This window comes from Capricornis sumatraensis, chromosome 4 (assembly GCF_032405125.1).
Source record: "Capricornis sumatraensis isolate serow.1 chromosome 4, serow.2, whole genome shotgun sequence".
Taxonomy (NCBI): Eukaryota; Metazoa; Chordata; class Mammalia; order Artiodactyla; family Bovidae; genus Capricornis; species Capricornis sumatraensis.
Window position 1 is genome coordinate 150,176,227 of NC_091072.1, and position 15,444 is coordinate 150,191,670.

The 15,444-nt window shown below is 44.6% G+C and overlaps 1 protein-coding gene across 2 annotated transcripts in view; it reads left to right on the forward strand.

The window, feature by feature from the left end:
• Positions 1-13,351, forward strand: part of PARP11 (poly(ADP-ribose) polymerase family member 11) — a 34,884-nt gene extending 21,533 nt beyond the window's left edge. The window contains exons 3-9 of one of the 2 annotated variants that reach the window (XM_068971155.1): positions 1,675-1,803; positions 2,647-2,767; positions 5,417-5,492; positions 9,030-9,102; positions 9,189-9,319; positions 10,788-10,939; positions 12,812-13,351. In XM_068971155.1, coding sequence (XP_068827256.1) covers positions 1,675-1,803; positions 2,647-2,767; positions 5,417-5,492; positions 9,030-9,102; positions 9,189-9,319; positions 10,788-10,939; positions 12,812-13,128 — 999 coding nt within the window. In that variant the 3' untranslated portion in view covers positions 13,129-13,351. Of the gene's footprint in view, positions 1-1,674; positions 1,804-2,646; positions 2,768-5,416; positions 5,493-9,029; positions 9,103-9,188; positions 9,320-10,787; positions 10,940-12,811 lie in introns of those variants that run through there. The other variant, XM_068971156.1, reaches the window with a different exon arrangement.
• The last annotated feature ends 2,093 nt before the right edge of the window (positions 13,352-15,444 follow it).

A 15,444-nucleotide genomic window follows, 5' to 3' on the forward strand; every position in this document is an offset into this window, starting at 1 on the left:
GTCGGACACGACTGAGTGACTGAACTGAACTGAACTGAACTGAAGAGTCATATAAGGGTTACTATTATATTACTATGATTATCCTAACATTCAGGGAAAAAGCCGTGTTAAATGTATATCCATTTGGACTTTTCTATGTATAGGCATATACACGTGCATATATAGGCGTATACACATTCATGTGGGTAAAGATAGATGTATATTTTTATTAGAATTGGATCATACTGTTTGCATTTATTATAGCCTTCTTTGTACTCTCAATACTATATATTATAAACATCTTTCCATGCCACTAAACGAAATATGAATACTTAATTGCTTTTTAAAAAGATACGCCATACAGCTTACAGGATCTTAGTTCTCTAGCCAGGGATTAAATCGGGCACTGGCAGTGAAAACTCCAGTCTCAGCCACTGGACCGCCAGGGAGTTCCCGAAATACAAATGTTTAAAACAAAAATCAAATGTGTCAGTATTTGGTCTTAACTAGTTGTGGTAGTGTGGATCCTTTAGCCAAATACATGAACGTAGGATAAGACACATTTCTCAGCGCTAAACTGAGAAGCTGGAGTGCTTCTAGGTGCTGATGCAGCTTACTTAAGTGGTTGCATGGACATCGAAACATCCACCCAAGTGTCTGATTGTCTTATTTGTTAAGCAATGATAGTATTTTTTTTTAATGCCACGATTTTTTAACAGACCATGGACAGTTTTAATGTAAAATTAAAATTTGTGGTTTACTTCATAATCCCAGACTGAATCGAGGCTTCCCAGGTGGTGCAGTGGTAAAGAACCTGCCTGCCAGTGTGGAAGACGTGAGAGATTTGGGGTTGACCCCTTGGTTGGGAAGATTCCCTGGAGAAGGAAACAGCAACCCACTCCAGTATTGTTGCCTGGGAAATAACAGAGGAGCCTGGCGGGCTCCAGTCCTAGGGTCGCAAAAAAGTCAGACCCGACTTAGAGACTGAGCACATGCAAACGGAAGCTTTCCTTTTTTTTTTCTAAACAGCCCACTCTGGGAACTTCTCTTATAAGCAGTTAATCCAAAACCTCCAAACTGTTTCTCCAGCAGTTGCTGCTAAAAACTGGAGCTTTATGTTCCGTGTCCGCTGTGCAGATGAGGTATTCATCATTTTAGATGTCTATCTTCAGAGCCAGCATGCGAGCCAGTGTGCTGTCTGTCAGTATCACAGTTGACACACAGCTCTTTGCGAGAAGAGAGAGGATGTGTAGAAGCTTCCTGGTGTCCACTGGCTCAGACTGAGTGTTCCCAATGCAGGGGGGCTGATTCAATCCTTGGCTAGGGAATGGGATCCCACGTGCCACAACCAAGATGTGGTGTGGCTGCTAAGTCACTTCAGTTGTGTCCGACCCTTGGTGATGCTATGGACCATGGCCCGCTAGGCTTCTCTGTCCATGGGGTTCTCCAGGCAAGAATACTGGAGTGAATTGCCATTTCCTCCTCCAGGGAATCTTCCTGACCTGGGGATCAAACTTGTGTTTCTTAAGTCTCCTGCATTGGCAGGTGCATTCTTTACCGCTAGTGCCCCCTGGACTTGCAGCCAAGTAAATATATTAAGTAAATAAGTAAAAATAAAAAAAAAGAAAAGTGATATGTAAACAGCGCACTGGTTACTCAGAGAACGATCTCTTCTCTCTCTTTCCGGCTCTTCAGGAGATGTTTCACAAAGCAGAAGAATTCTTACCCAAGACAGCAGACAGCGAGGTGGATGAGATGGACACATCAGACACGCAGTGGGGCTGGTTCTACTTGGCGGAGTGCGGCAAGTGGCACGTGTTTCAGGTAGCTCCCCTCTGGGTGGGGCGGCAGGGGTGAAACGCATGGAGCATCGTCCTGCTCACGTGAAAAATCAGTAGAAGCTGCACCCGCCAGAAACCAAACCTTAGAGAAGTCAGAGAGGAGAGCTAAAGGAAAAATCAGGCTCTTCTGGCTCCTCTCCCCTTCCCCAGGTTTTCACAGTGTTTTCTTAGAAGGTATGGTGTGTGTTTTCTGTGTATCCAGAGGGTGAGCATGTCTGCGGGATGAGTGTGTCTGCAGGGTGTGTCGTCTGGGCATGGGTGCACAAGGCCAGGCCTGGTTTGGTGGACAGACGGTTGGGGAAGAGACCAAGCCTGCACGAAGCGCCTCTGTGCTCCCAGTGTCAGGTCAGAGGGCGTGGATGTGTGTTCTCCTCCAGCCTCATGGCAGCCTGAAAGCAGATGCCAACACTCTCTTAACAGCCGAAGACTGGGAAACTCAGGAAAGTTCAGTTAATTAACAGTTAAGCTGAGACGCGAGCCCACACTCAAAAGTTTGTGGTCTTTTTTCTTTTTTTCACTTATGAGGCTACTTAAAAGATTTGAGCCACTTAAGGTGTGTCATTTTGGCAGTAATCTGAAAACATTGCAATACTTTGGAAAAAGGCCTTATAACCAGTTGTTAGAGTTTTTTTTTGGTGTGTGCTGAAAATCCTTAAGCCATTGCCCACATGTTGTCTTAGCCAATCTCCCCATGTGTTGGTGACTAGGACAGGTCAGCAAGTTCCCTCTGTCCCTCCATTCTCTGTCTTGTCCCCCAGCACCTGCCTCTGTGGCCAAGCCATTTCTGTGAACAGCTGGTAAATGAACTTTCTGGTTTGTCTTAAAGCCGGATACCAACATTCAGTGTTCAGTTAGCAGTGAAGATATCGAAAACAGCTTCAAAGCAAACCCTTGTGGCTCCATTTCTTTTACCACTTCCAAATTCAGCTACAGGATAGACTTTGCAGGTATGTTTTCTTTCCCTAATAGTTGCGTGTTCTTAGTGTGTTGATATGCTGAAATCTACATTTCTGCAGATGAGGATTAGTTGATATATTAATATTTGCAAACAGCGAAGTAAATTCTTTTTGTAACACATAAAGATGCCTCTACAAAAATTCAACATTTAAAATCTTTTGGATTTGCCTGTTACAAAGGTGTGTTCATATGCTTATAGATACTGATGTATATGGAGAGTTTCGTATATCTTGAGTTCATATAACGCTTCTCACCTAAGGAACACAAAACACCTCTAAGCCATTGTTTCGCTCCTCATCCTTTCAGTCTCTTGAAATAGGTAGGAGCCATCAGGTGATTTCAGGATCAACCGGAGCAGTTACGTGACAAAGTCCTAGGTAGCCGGTTCTAGCTTTAAGACCAAAGTTCAGCCAAATGACCCATCTCTTGGTATCTTTCCTAGAAAACCACTCTTCAGTGGACATTGCCTTCAGCCACTTTCTGATTTCTGGCTCTCTCATGGGTTAGCCAGCTAATTTGAAAATCAGCCCCACTTGGATTTCATCTGTGATGAAATTAGTCCGGGATGAACATTCATCTGTGATGAAATCCAAGGGCATGCTTTTAGGGACCCCATGACAAACCTCTTGCACTCCCACTGCCGTCTCCAGTTGCCAGCCTCAGCTGTTTACTGCTCAGAGGCAAACAGGACCTGGAGGGAGGACGGCTTTCATAACAAAAGTGCCTTTGCGCTGCCACACAGCTCTGTGATCCAGGTCAGGTGTTCTTTCCTGGTTTCTGAGAGTAGAATTAGAAACCTTGTAACAGCGAGTGCTGGCTGTGGTGGGGGGTGGGGGGCTGGTGAAACCCAGGAGATTCCCTTGGAGGAGCCAAGGCCCAGACATGCCTTCATGCCTGAAGGGGGTTAAATTGTCCACTAAGACATTGATGCAGCCAAGTTTCCAATGACTCCTGTGCCCCCAGAGTTGTTTATTTGTTTTTAATCAAGAGTTAGTGCCGACAACGGAGAAGGCAATGACACCCCACTCCAGTACTCTTGCCTGGCAAATCCCATGGATGGAGGAGCCTGGTGGGCTGCAGTCCACGGGGTCGCTAGGAGTTAGACACGACTGAGTGACTTCACTTTCACTTTTCACTTTCATGCATTGGAGAAGGAAATGGCAACCCACTCCAGTGTTCTTGCCTAGAGAATCCCAGGGACAGGGGAGCCTGGTGGGCTGCCATCTACGGGGTCGCACAGAGTCGGACACGACTGAAGTGACTTAGCAGCAGCAGCGGCAGCAGTGCTGACTAAGCATAGCATTTTTTACGACATTAGGCAAATTGGCTGCCTTTAAGGGCCGACGCTTGTCTTGGACAGAAGGTGCTGATGGACACGTGAGGCTGACACACACCTGTCAGTGTTGAAGCCACACTGAGATGTCACGACATGCAGACCTCAAGCTTCTCGTGGAGGGCAGGACTCGTCAAAGTGTTTGGTTGGTGGTCCAACAAGCCACGTGTCTTTGAAAGAATACTTTCTAGTGAACTGTATTTGGGGGAACATTTCTCTTGGACAGTGCAGTTTATTTTAAAAGAGCCTATCAAAAAACAGGAGTCACATAAACACCAGCTCCCACCCCTCTATATAATGACACTGTTTCAAAAGTGTAGGTATTAGCATTTCCCACGTACACTGGCAAAATTAGCCCCCATCATTTTGTCACAAGCCAGCTCAGCTTCTCTTTATAAAAAAACTGGTGAGAAGTAAACTCAAGACAAGCTGGTATAAGATGAAGGCATCACAGGCTTACCTCCATGTGCTGGGACGACCTTGCTTTCTCGCCACATGGTGGTTGCACCAACGTGTGCAGAGCTTAGGAGTACAGGAGGGCTGAGCACACTTCTCACAGCATCAGCCCGGCTGGGTGAACCACCTCATCTTGGAGTGGAATGACATCCACTTAGACAAGGTGGTAAATTGACCAGAATTCCCTTGGTAAGACTTAGCACCTACCTCGGTGGGGATGATGAGGTGGATCTGGCAGATACTGCCATGGCTGAGAAAGAGAGGAAAGAAGAAAGTGATACGCCAGTCAGCTCATTAGCCTCTTAGCACTAGCCTCTCTCGTGTAAGTCTGTATTGAGTCTAGCTAGGTTTTCTATTTTTTTGGTTTAGGTGTACAATTTAAAGAGAAGGCAAGAGATGTACAAATTTTTGAAACTGTGAGTTGTGCAAGTTTTATCCTGGTGATGTATCTTTTTTGTTGTTGTTATTTCCAACATTTTTGAAACAATCAAAGTAAACATTTAAGAAGCCAGTCAGAAGATGCAATACTTTCTTTCTCGTCCTAGTACTTTTTAATTTTCCAAAGTTGAGAACCCCTCTGTGTTCACGTGTTTAACTCAAGCATGGTACGAAAAGGAATAGACCCTACATACCGAGCCGTGTGTGAGGCTGGCTTCCTCCTGTGTGAGCTTAGATCAAGCAGGGAAGCTGATAACCAGACGTGTGGTCAGGTATCCCTGATAACGCTGGTGCTGGCAGCTGCTCCTGAAGCCCCGTGGTCCTTGACCGTCCCGTTGTGGGGCTGCAGAGCTTCGTGACGTTGTGTCACCCGGTGTGTTCCCGTGACTCACCTCTTTGTCTCTGTGCACAGAAATGAAGCAGATGAACCTCACCACGGGGAAGCAGCGCTTAATAAAAAGAGCCCCCTTTTCCATCAGTGCTTTCAGGTATTGTGGGGGAAACAGGGTGCAAAGAGAGTGGGCTCTCTCTCTCTCTCCTCTTCTTTAACATTTGGCAGAGGAATAAGTAGACGGAAACTGTTTTGGTGGGTTATTTAATGATCTTAATATTAATCTTTACTGAATTTCACGTTTGTTGATGCACGAGCTCTACTGTTATTTTCGACTGGCGTTTCCTTTCCTGTTGTCTTTTTCATTTCCCTTAGATAGATGTATTTTTCAATTCTTTAGAGCAGTTTGAATGGTAGTTTAAAAAATGCCTGATGGTCTCTACTATAAATCCTTAAAATAACCTACCAAGGTAAGTTCAAATTAGCTTGGAAAAATTCTCCTGGAACCATCCAGTTATTTGGGTTGTAAATCCTAAGTAATTACCCACTTTGTCTTCACCTCCACTGAACCCCATTGGGCCACTCCTGGAGGTAATTTCAGATGTGCAGTGACTGAAGGGAGCCTGGGAAGACAGGAGTGCGTGGGACGATGGCCCAGCTGCCTGCTGTCCATATCCTGAAAAGCTATAAATGCCTTGTTGTTGTTTAGTCAGCAAGTCATGTCCCACTCTGCGACCCCATGGGTTGTAGCCCCACCAGGCTTTTTTGTCCATGGGGATTCTCCAGGCAAGAATACTGCAGTGGGTTGCCATTTCCTCCTCCAGGGGATCTTTCCGACCCAGGGATCGAACCGGCATCTCCTGCATTGGCAGGCGGATTCTTTACCACTGAGCCACCAGGGAAGCCCTGCTATAAATGCCACAGGAGAAACAGGAGAATAAACAGGTGTTATTCACATGAATAAAGTTGAAGGGAAAAACTTTAGGGCGTGTCTACTATTATTGGGAATGATCCCTCAATCGAATATTGAGATTCCTGTTGTTCAAAGAATTTAAAATGAAACAAACAAAAAATGCTGTTTAATAGCATGTGAATTGTAGGAGATGCCCATTTGCTTCTTCCAAGGAGATGTTTTGAAAGGATTAAAGAAAAAAGTTTTTGAAGTTTCTATCAGTTTGCTTCTTGGGACTTTTGGCATATATTTTAGGATCATGATTTATAAGTTATGCAAGTACTTGTATAATGAATGCACTAGGAAGGAAGAGAACTTTACTTCCTTACCAGCTACATCATATCCTCATTCTTAAGTACAAGGAATTTAAGAAAGGAATTGCTTATCTTCAAAGGGTATGTAATCTGAGAGAAAAATGAGACATAATACTGGAAAATGTTATAGTAATTGTATGTCACTATCTGGTGTCCTTTTGTGGGGAGAGGCATGTAATGCAAGGCACTTTGTTCTCTCACAGACCATAGAATCCATAGCAGAAAGACAGGAGAGGGAGAGAAATAACCAGAATGGAGTCTAAGACGCAGGATAATAAAAGGAAGAATGGTTAGGCAGGATACAGACGAGCAATGAAGACAAGGAGGTGTTGACACAGAAATGCTTATTTATTGCAGGAATATGTCGAGCGCTTATGACAAGCAAAGTGAATAGCGCATTTCCTGTTGGCCAGAAATTTGCAATTAACCAAGGCTGAAAATATTGAACAAATAAGCAAACAAAAACGTTTTACATAGCTGAAAGATACTTCTGTTGTTGCTTAGTCGCCAAGTCGTCCCTGACTGTTTGCAGTCCCATGGACTGTAACCTGCCAGGCTCCTCTGTCCATGGGATTCTCTAGGCAAAATATTGCAGTGGGTTGCCATTTCCTTCTCCAGGGGATCTTCCCAACCCAGGAATCGAACCCAGGCCTCCTGCATTGCAGGCAGATACTTTGCCACTGAGCCACCTGGAAAGCCAAAAAGATACTTCAGGCACAAGCAAAAAAAAAAACAAAAAACAAAGAAAACCCGGGAAAGGTATTGTTATGTGGTTTCACAATCTCTGTAGTATGTAAAGTACTTTGAAGAATCTTTAAGTAGAAAACCTATTAGCCCTTTAGAAGAATAAAAAAAGAATTCGTGCAGTTCATGCAGCCTCACTTACAAAAAAGAGAAATACAGATTATACCAGGTTATTTCTTATTATCAGATTGACAGAAATTCCAGAGTCTGATAACGCGCCTCTTTGGAGAGGTTGTGGACAAGTAGGCGTTCTCTACATTTCTGCTGGGAATGTCAATGACTGTAGCCTTTGAGGAGGGCCTCTGGGAAGTTTCTGTTAAAGTCAGAAATAAATATATTCTTTGACCCAGAAATGCCATTCCAAAAATGTTATCTTAAAATTTGACAAGTGGCCACGTACAATGACAAGTGGACAGACTTGTTCTCTGTAGCATCCTTAATGGCAGCAAAGAGTTGAAAAACAGCTAAATGTCATCCATAGGGAACTTGTGATCAATAGGAGGGGGTGTGTCCATGCACTGGGGTACCCTGCATCAGCCCAGTAGAATGCACGCCTTCATCCTCCAGTGTCCAGAGTGTCTGCCCTGTGCCAGGCTGTGTGCTAGGGAGTTCCCTCCGTGATACAGAAGGGTCTCTGAGAACACAGTGAAAAAAATAGAACAGCTACAAAAGACACAGGAATATGCTATCATTCCTGTGTGCAAAACAAACAAAAAGACCCCATAGGTTTGTGTTAACCTAAAGTTCTAGAATACCCAAAAGACTAAAAGCAGTGATTGCTCGGTGTGGAGGCAAGAGGTGAGAACTAGACCAGGGACTGGAGAGGGAGGGAATCCATCCGCCGTTCACTTTCTCACAGCTTTGTTGTTCAGTCGCTGAGTCATGTCCGACCCTTTGCGACACCATGGACTGCAGCACGCCAGGCTTTCCTGTCCTTCACTGTCTCCCTGAGTTTGCGCAAACTCTTGTCCCCATCTTTAAATCATGATTGTGTGATGTCCCCAAAGGTAAAATGAGTTAAAAAAATAAAAAATTAGTTAAAGACAGGGTAGGAGTTGATACATTTCTTCCACAACCTCCAGTCACCAGACAGGATCCATGTATCAGTTACAGCCTTCTGCCATCAAGCTCCCCAAGGTCATTATCTTTTTCTGTGTTCACATCCAGTGGCTCAAACATGGTAGATGACTTTACGAGCTTCTGCTTTGGGTGAATTAATTAGGACCGTGCAGGGGCCTAGTGGACAATAAAGAGAGAAAGGTTTAGATTTGAGTTAATAATAGATCTTAAAGGACATTGAACATGTAGCTGAGGGTTCTGGGTGGTATTTAATAGACACTAAATCTGTTAAAGGAGTTTTATTTTAATCAAGAAGTTGATTTTCTTCTCGGAAATTGCTTTTCTTCACCTAAAGTCCTCCTACATTTAAAAGAAACTCTGGCAAATTCAGGAAAACAAGATCGAAATAATACTGTTTTTGAAGTTTCCCATCAGATTTCTCAACACAGCCCCTAAGAAAGTTGCACACAAGCCAGTACTCAGTAAGTGTTTTAAAATAAAGAAGCCAAGGACGACACTTTATTGCCTTTGTCAGATGATAATTCAACTTGGGAGAAAATGTCTGAGTCATTGACAGTGATTTTAATTGGCTTCTAACATGTTGTTTTGTCTTTTCTGCCCCAAGTTACATCTGTGAGAACGAGGCCATCCCCATGCCGCCACACTGGGAGAACGTGAACACTGAGCTGCCCTACCAGGTGAGGGCAGCAGCGTCAAACGCCCGCCTGCCCGCAGGAGAGGTGGGGAAGGACCGCGGTAACACGCTGCCAACTTCTCTTTCCAGCTTATTCCTTTGCACAGTCAGACACACGAATACAATGAAGTCGCTAGTCTCTTTGGGAAAACAATGGACCGCAACAGAATTAAAAGGATTCAGAGAATTCAAAACCTAGACTTGTGGGAGTTCTTCTGCAGGTGAGACCATTTCCACTCGGAACCCCGCTCCTTGGTCTCTGAGACTTTCTGGAGCCTCAGAGACGGCAAAGCACAAACGCTTAATGGTGTTCACCGCCAGCAGTACCCCGTGCTGTCCTCCACGTGTTTTGACCTGGTTTCCCAGCCTCTTCCTCATCCCCGGGGAGAGCTGCTGTGTAAGCTGCCAACTTCCTGTACAGCAGGGGTCCCCAGCCTCTGCGACCTAATGCCTGGCCCCCTGAGGTGGAGCTGGTGCAATAATAATGGAAATAAAGTGCAGACATGCCATTCGCTTGAGTCATCCCAAAACCATCCTCCCACCCCTGGGCCGTGGAAGGGTTGTCTTCCACAAAACCGGTCCCTGGTGCCTGAAAGGTTGGGGACAGCTGTTCTTATCTACAGCTGGATAATTTTGACTACCTTTGTTTGTATACAATACACATTATTATTTTGGGTTATAGGTCTCTTTCTGCATCGTTCTTTTGAAAAATAATGTTGTCTGTAAAAGAGTTATCGGTGTTAATACATGTACATCTATTTCATTATTTTAATTTTCATATCTAAATATGTAATTATGTGTTCAGTTTTTTCTCTTGAGAGGATTTTAGGCCATTTTCAGTATGTTTGTTTTTTTGCTTTTACAGTAAGTCCTACATGGAATATCTTTGTATGTTTTGGAAGAGGTTTGTCTGCTGAGAAGAGGGTTGAACTGGATAGCTTTATGTCCCTTCCAGCCCTAAGATTCAAAATTCAGTGCAGTTCAACCAACATGTAGCACTCTGGGGATAAATGATCAAGGCATAGTCCTTGCTCAGGAATTTCACTATTTAAAGACTTTGTGAACTCTGCTGTTTATTGTCTGTAGCATCCCCCTGGTGGCTCAGAGGTTAAAGCGTCTGCCTGGAATGCAGGAGACCCGAGTTCAGTCCCTGGGTCGGGAAGATCCCCTGGAGAAGGCAATGGCAACACACTCCAGTATTCTTGCCTGGAGAATCCCATGGAGGGAGGAGCCTGGTAGGCTACAGTCCACGGGGTTGCAAAGAGTCAGACACGACTGAGCAACTTCACTTTCACTTTCAGTGTCATTTTTAGGTATCGGTAAAGCTTGACTGGTTTAAGCAATCAGTCATTTTACTGTGGTGGGGCATCATCTGGGAGATCTGTAGTGTTTTTTTTTTTTAATTTTTAAAATTAAAATATTTAATTGAAGTATAGTTGATTTATAGTGTAGTTTTGGGTATAATTTTTACCCTTGTCTGTTAACTAGTAATTTCTGATGAACCCATTTAGATGTCCCAAGAGCATTTGAGGTTGTCTTTTTTCCAGAGCTGTTGTGTGTCCACGTATGGTAGGTGTTAAATTACCGTGTTCTGTTTCACCCTTCCTGTTGCGCTTCACTCGTGAAGAATCAGTGATGCCACTTACAGTCGATTTCTGTGTGTTTTGTGTCTGGGCATTGTGTTTTTAGAAAAAAGGCTCAGCTCAAGAAAAAAAGAGGCGTGCCTCAGATTAATGAACAAATGCTGTTCCATGGCACCAGCAGTGAGTTCGTGGAGGCGATTTGCATTCACAACTTTGACTGGAGAATCAACGGCATCCACGGTACTCTCTTTGGAAAAGGTAATCATCCGAACCTAGTTGGAGTGCTAGGAGACAGTCTTCTCTTTGAGAGAGGTTTAATGATGATTCAGGGGCTTGAGAGGCATTAAGTTAATGTTAGAGGCAAAAGTGAAATGCTAGGCTCCTGGCACACCCTCAGAGTTTCCCAGCCGCCAAAAAGCCACTTCCTGCTTGTGCAAGATGGAAGGAAGACTTTCCACGTCTCTCTGAGGTCAGATAACCACCTCCCACTACTGCCCCCAAGTCCCAGCCTTTCAGATGGGGCATCATGTCTAGATTTGCTCGTTTTTGCATTAGGACATTTAGTTTCCACATGTAAGTCCTTTCCATGGATAAGTCTGTACACCAAACTGTTTTATGTCAAGTACACTAAAAAGTAAATCAGTTAGTGTGTACATGGTATATAGGTCTATTTTTTGTTGGTTTTTTTAGAAAATGATAGGTTGGAATGTTGATGAGCTTTAAGGAATAATGGGGGAAATCCTCCCCTTTTCCCTAATGTTGTGGAAGTCTGAGTTCCTTAGTCTTTGCTCACTAGACAAGCACATTAAGGAGAGAGGGGAGGGGAAACATGGACATTAACATAAACATAAACATTAAGAGGTGGACCTTGACTTGGGCTTCCCTGGTGGCTCAGTGGTAAAGAATCCGCCTGCATTGCAGGAGGCCTAGGCTTGATCCCTGGTCAGAAAGGTCCCCTGGAGGAGTGCGTGGCTACCCACTCCAGTATTCTTGCCTGAAGAATCCGATGACAGAGGAGCCTGGCGGGCTACAGTCCACTGGGTCGCAAAAAGTCGGACACGACTGAAGCAACTTAGCATGTATGCAGACATTGCTTGGTCCTTAGTTTGTACCTTCCCTCCAGCAAGAGGGGCTGCATTAATTTAAAAAATAACAGCTGAAAAGGCCATCCCCTTTATTTAACTGTGTAAGAGGATCAGAAAGGTGTTACATAAATCCCACTGGATTTGGGTAATAGGGGATTTTGCAATTCATTTCCAAAAGTGTTTTGGGTAAGTATTCCCTTACTGAGGGCAGCTTCCTAGACCTCCCAGTTTGGAAGAGTCAGACGCTTCATGGAGATTCCTGTTTAGCCAGTGGACCTGTGGGCTTGTCCTTCTGGAACGTTCAGGTGTGAGCTGCATTGCATTCTCTCCAGAAGTCTTTTCCTGGATGTGGAGTTCTGTCGTCTCCAAAAATATTACTGAACTGTCACCTTGTAAAATAGAAACAGGGTTTCTTGGGGTTTGAAATCACCTGTGCAGACCCACGGTTTCACTGTGCTCCCTAGTGATGGGTGCTTAGATGGGTGGGTAGCAGGTGGGGAAAGGGTAGAAGGAAATAGAAGAGGGAGGGAGGTCCCAGCAGTTATGAGGCAGGTCCTGCCACTTGTAATTACAGAAGCCACCTGTGTCTGTCTTACATATTGGATTTATTTATAAGATTTTTTTTTTTTTTGGCCACACTACTTGGCATGTGGGATTTTAGTTCCCCAACCAGCGATCAAACCTGGGACCCCTGCCTTGGATGCTTGGACTCTTAACCACTGAACTGCCAGGGAAGTCCCTGTAATATTCTTTTTGAATACCACTACACAAGTCTAGTAGCTGCCTTTTGATGGGGATGGGGATGGTGGTGGTGGTGGGGACTGGTCTGTACTAACACACATACCCCAGTGGCCGCCTGCAACGCAGCTGTCCACAACAGACAGATTTCTGTTCTTTTCTTTAACACCTATAGTTGAGGGAGTTCCGCGTCTGTTTTGGCTATATGATTCCATGTGTCTCTCCCCCTAGCCATCACAGTATTTTCGCTTGTGTTTCATACATTCCTTGGAGTAACCTTGGCTCTCCGGGGCCCTTTTTGTCTAAGGAACCTATTTTGCTCGAGACGCTGCTTACTCCAGCCGCTTCTGCAAAGATGATGTAAAGCACGGAAACACATTCCAGATCCACGGGGTCAGCCTGCAACAGCGGCATCTGTTCAGAACACACAAATCCATGTTTCTCGCCCGAGTGCTGATTGGAGACTACATAAATGGAGACTCCAAATACATGCGCCCTCCCTCCAAAGACGGCAGCTATGTAAACTTGTATGACAGCTGCGTGGATGACACCTGGAATCCCAGGATTTTTGTGGTGTTCGACGCCAACCAGATCTACCCCGAGTACCTGATAGACTTTCACTGATTTCACATCCAGGTCTCCACGATTGAGGGAGCAATATTCTTTTTTGCAGGGAGGTCTGCTCACCGATCATCTAGCCACTCATTGTTAATGCTCTGATCCTTTTGAAGCAGAAAGAGGCCACTCAGTAAAAAGACATGCTGACTTCATGGTTGGTTTGTTGTTCTGTTTCCGTTTGTCACTGACGTTTGTTAAAGCGCAATACCACTGCTGTTTAGAGGGGGTGCTCAAAATGGAATGGTCTGAGTCACTCCATCTTTAAAGTTTCCATGTGTGTCTTTAGGATGAATGTTTTCAGTTCAAGTAGACTTATTCCTATATATGATCAAAAAAATAAAAATGTAGACATAGAAAGTGTCCCTTCAGAGGAACTGAGCTTTTGTAAACAGATTCTGAAATGGTCATCCACTCATCTACGTGTTGCTTTGTTAGTCTTTGGGAGGATGGGAGGCAGTTTAAAACCTTGAAGCAGCCTGAGTAACTTGAGAGAAATCAGACACAAAAGAATCACTGGCAGTGCTGCCAAGCAGGCCAGCAGGAGAGGATCAAGACAGGGTCCCCTCTCCTGATGCCTTTGGGACAGCCAAAGAGTTCCCGTGGGGTGTAAGTGGCCTTGCTCACCTCTTCTGCCTCCTGCAGCCCAACTGACTGCAATCAGCAGGCACCTCATCCCCTAGAACTCCCCAATTCTTATACCCATACTCACTGCACAAAGTACTTATTGCATCTTCAAAAGGAAATTTTTTTTACAACACATGTTCTTGTTGTTCAGTCACTCAGTTGTGTCCAACTCTTTGTGACCCCATGAACTGCAGCCCTGTCCTTCACTGTCTCCCAGAATTTGCTCAGACTCATGTCCATTGAGTCAGTGATGCCATCCAACCATCTCATTCTCTGTTTCCCCCTTCTGCCCTCAATCTCTCTCAGCATGAGGGTCTTTTCCAATGAATTGGCTCTTCACATCAGGTGTCCAAAGTATTGGAGCTTCAGCATCAGTTCTTCCAATGAATATTCAGGGTTGATTTCCGTTAGGATTGATTGACTTGATCTCCTTGCAGTCCAAGGGACTCTCAAGAGTCTTCTCCAGCACCAAGCATGTACGTTCCCTTTGTTTCGGGGCCTTACAATGATTACTTCTAAGAGATTTTTAATCTGATCCTCCCCCCCCCCCCACCAAATGCACAGCTATTCAGCTATGATTTATAAAACCCACACTTCTAAATTCCCCATTTTGAGTTGTTGCAGAAAGCCTGAGATGCTTGCAACAAATCTGATTTGTTCTTTTGAGTAGCAGCAGACAGTCTGTTCACTGTCTTGAAAAATTAGATACAATTCATAATCATGCTCAGTGAAATTTGTTTACCTGCTCCATCTGCCTGGCTGTTCTATTTTAAGGAGGAATAACTGACGTTGAAAGAACTTCCTGCCCCTAAAGCTATTCTAGCAGAGACAGGACAGCAACTTGGCAGAGATGTCACGTAGGCGTTCAGGTGTCCGGTGGAGGATTTGGTCATATGATTGTTAAAGAGTTTTTCCAGCCTTGATTTTCTGTGGTTATACCTGGGAAAAAAAAAAAAAAAAGAACATTGGTATCTTTTTTTTTTAAGTTTTGCCATCTCCTTGATTTATTTATTTATTTTCTGTCTGCACTTCGAGGGCATGTGGAATCTTAGTTCCCTGACTAGGGATTGAAGCCACACACCCCTGCCTTAGAGCAGGGTCTTAACAACTGCACTACCAGAGAAATCCCCAGAATACTGGTATCGTTCCTGGAAAACCTTTTTCGAACTCACTGTGCTACTAAATTCCATCTCCATTACCTTCACCTAATTTGGGCTGAAAGGCAGTGAAGGTAATTTAACTTCTCAAGAAAAACCCAGTAAGTGTCCACACCTGGAACGCTCAACTCTGTCCCTTGAACTGCAAAGACATCATACAAATAAGACGGGAGCAGGTTAGGTGAGGTGATTCTTCAGCTGCCACCTCCCCCAGACTCACTGCAGCCCTGAGGGCGTGTGACTGCGCCGAGAGTAGGTCACGCACTGACACCTGGTACACAGGAAGCTGTGTCCAGGACACTGATGCCAAGTGACGGCCGAGAGTTCCTGACTGATGTGCAGAGGAACAGCTGGTTTTGATGAAGTGCTGTTAGTGTTTTTAGAAAGGACGCATTTTATAAACGTGGAAGTCACCATGGAAATACAGGAGAGAAAGTCACCAGGCTGCTGCCTTGTGGGAGGTGGCTCACCGCTGCTACGGACCTGCTCACAAAAACGACCTCAGAGACATCAGGAAGGCAGATGCTGAAAATCTTTTTCT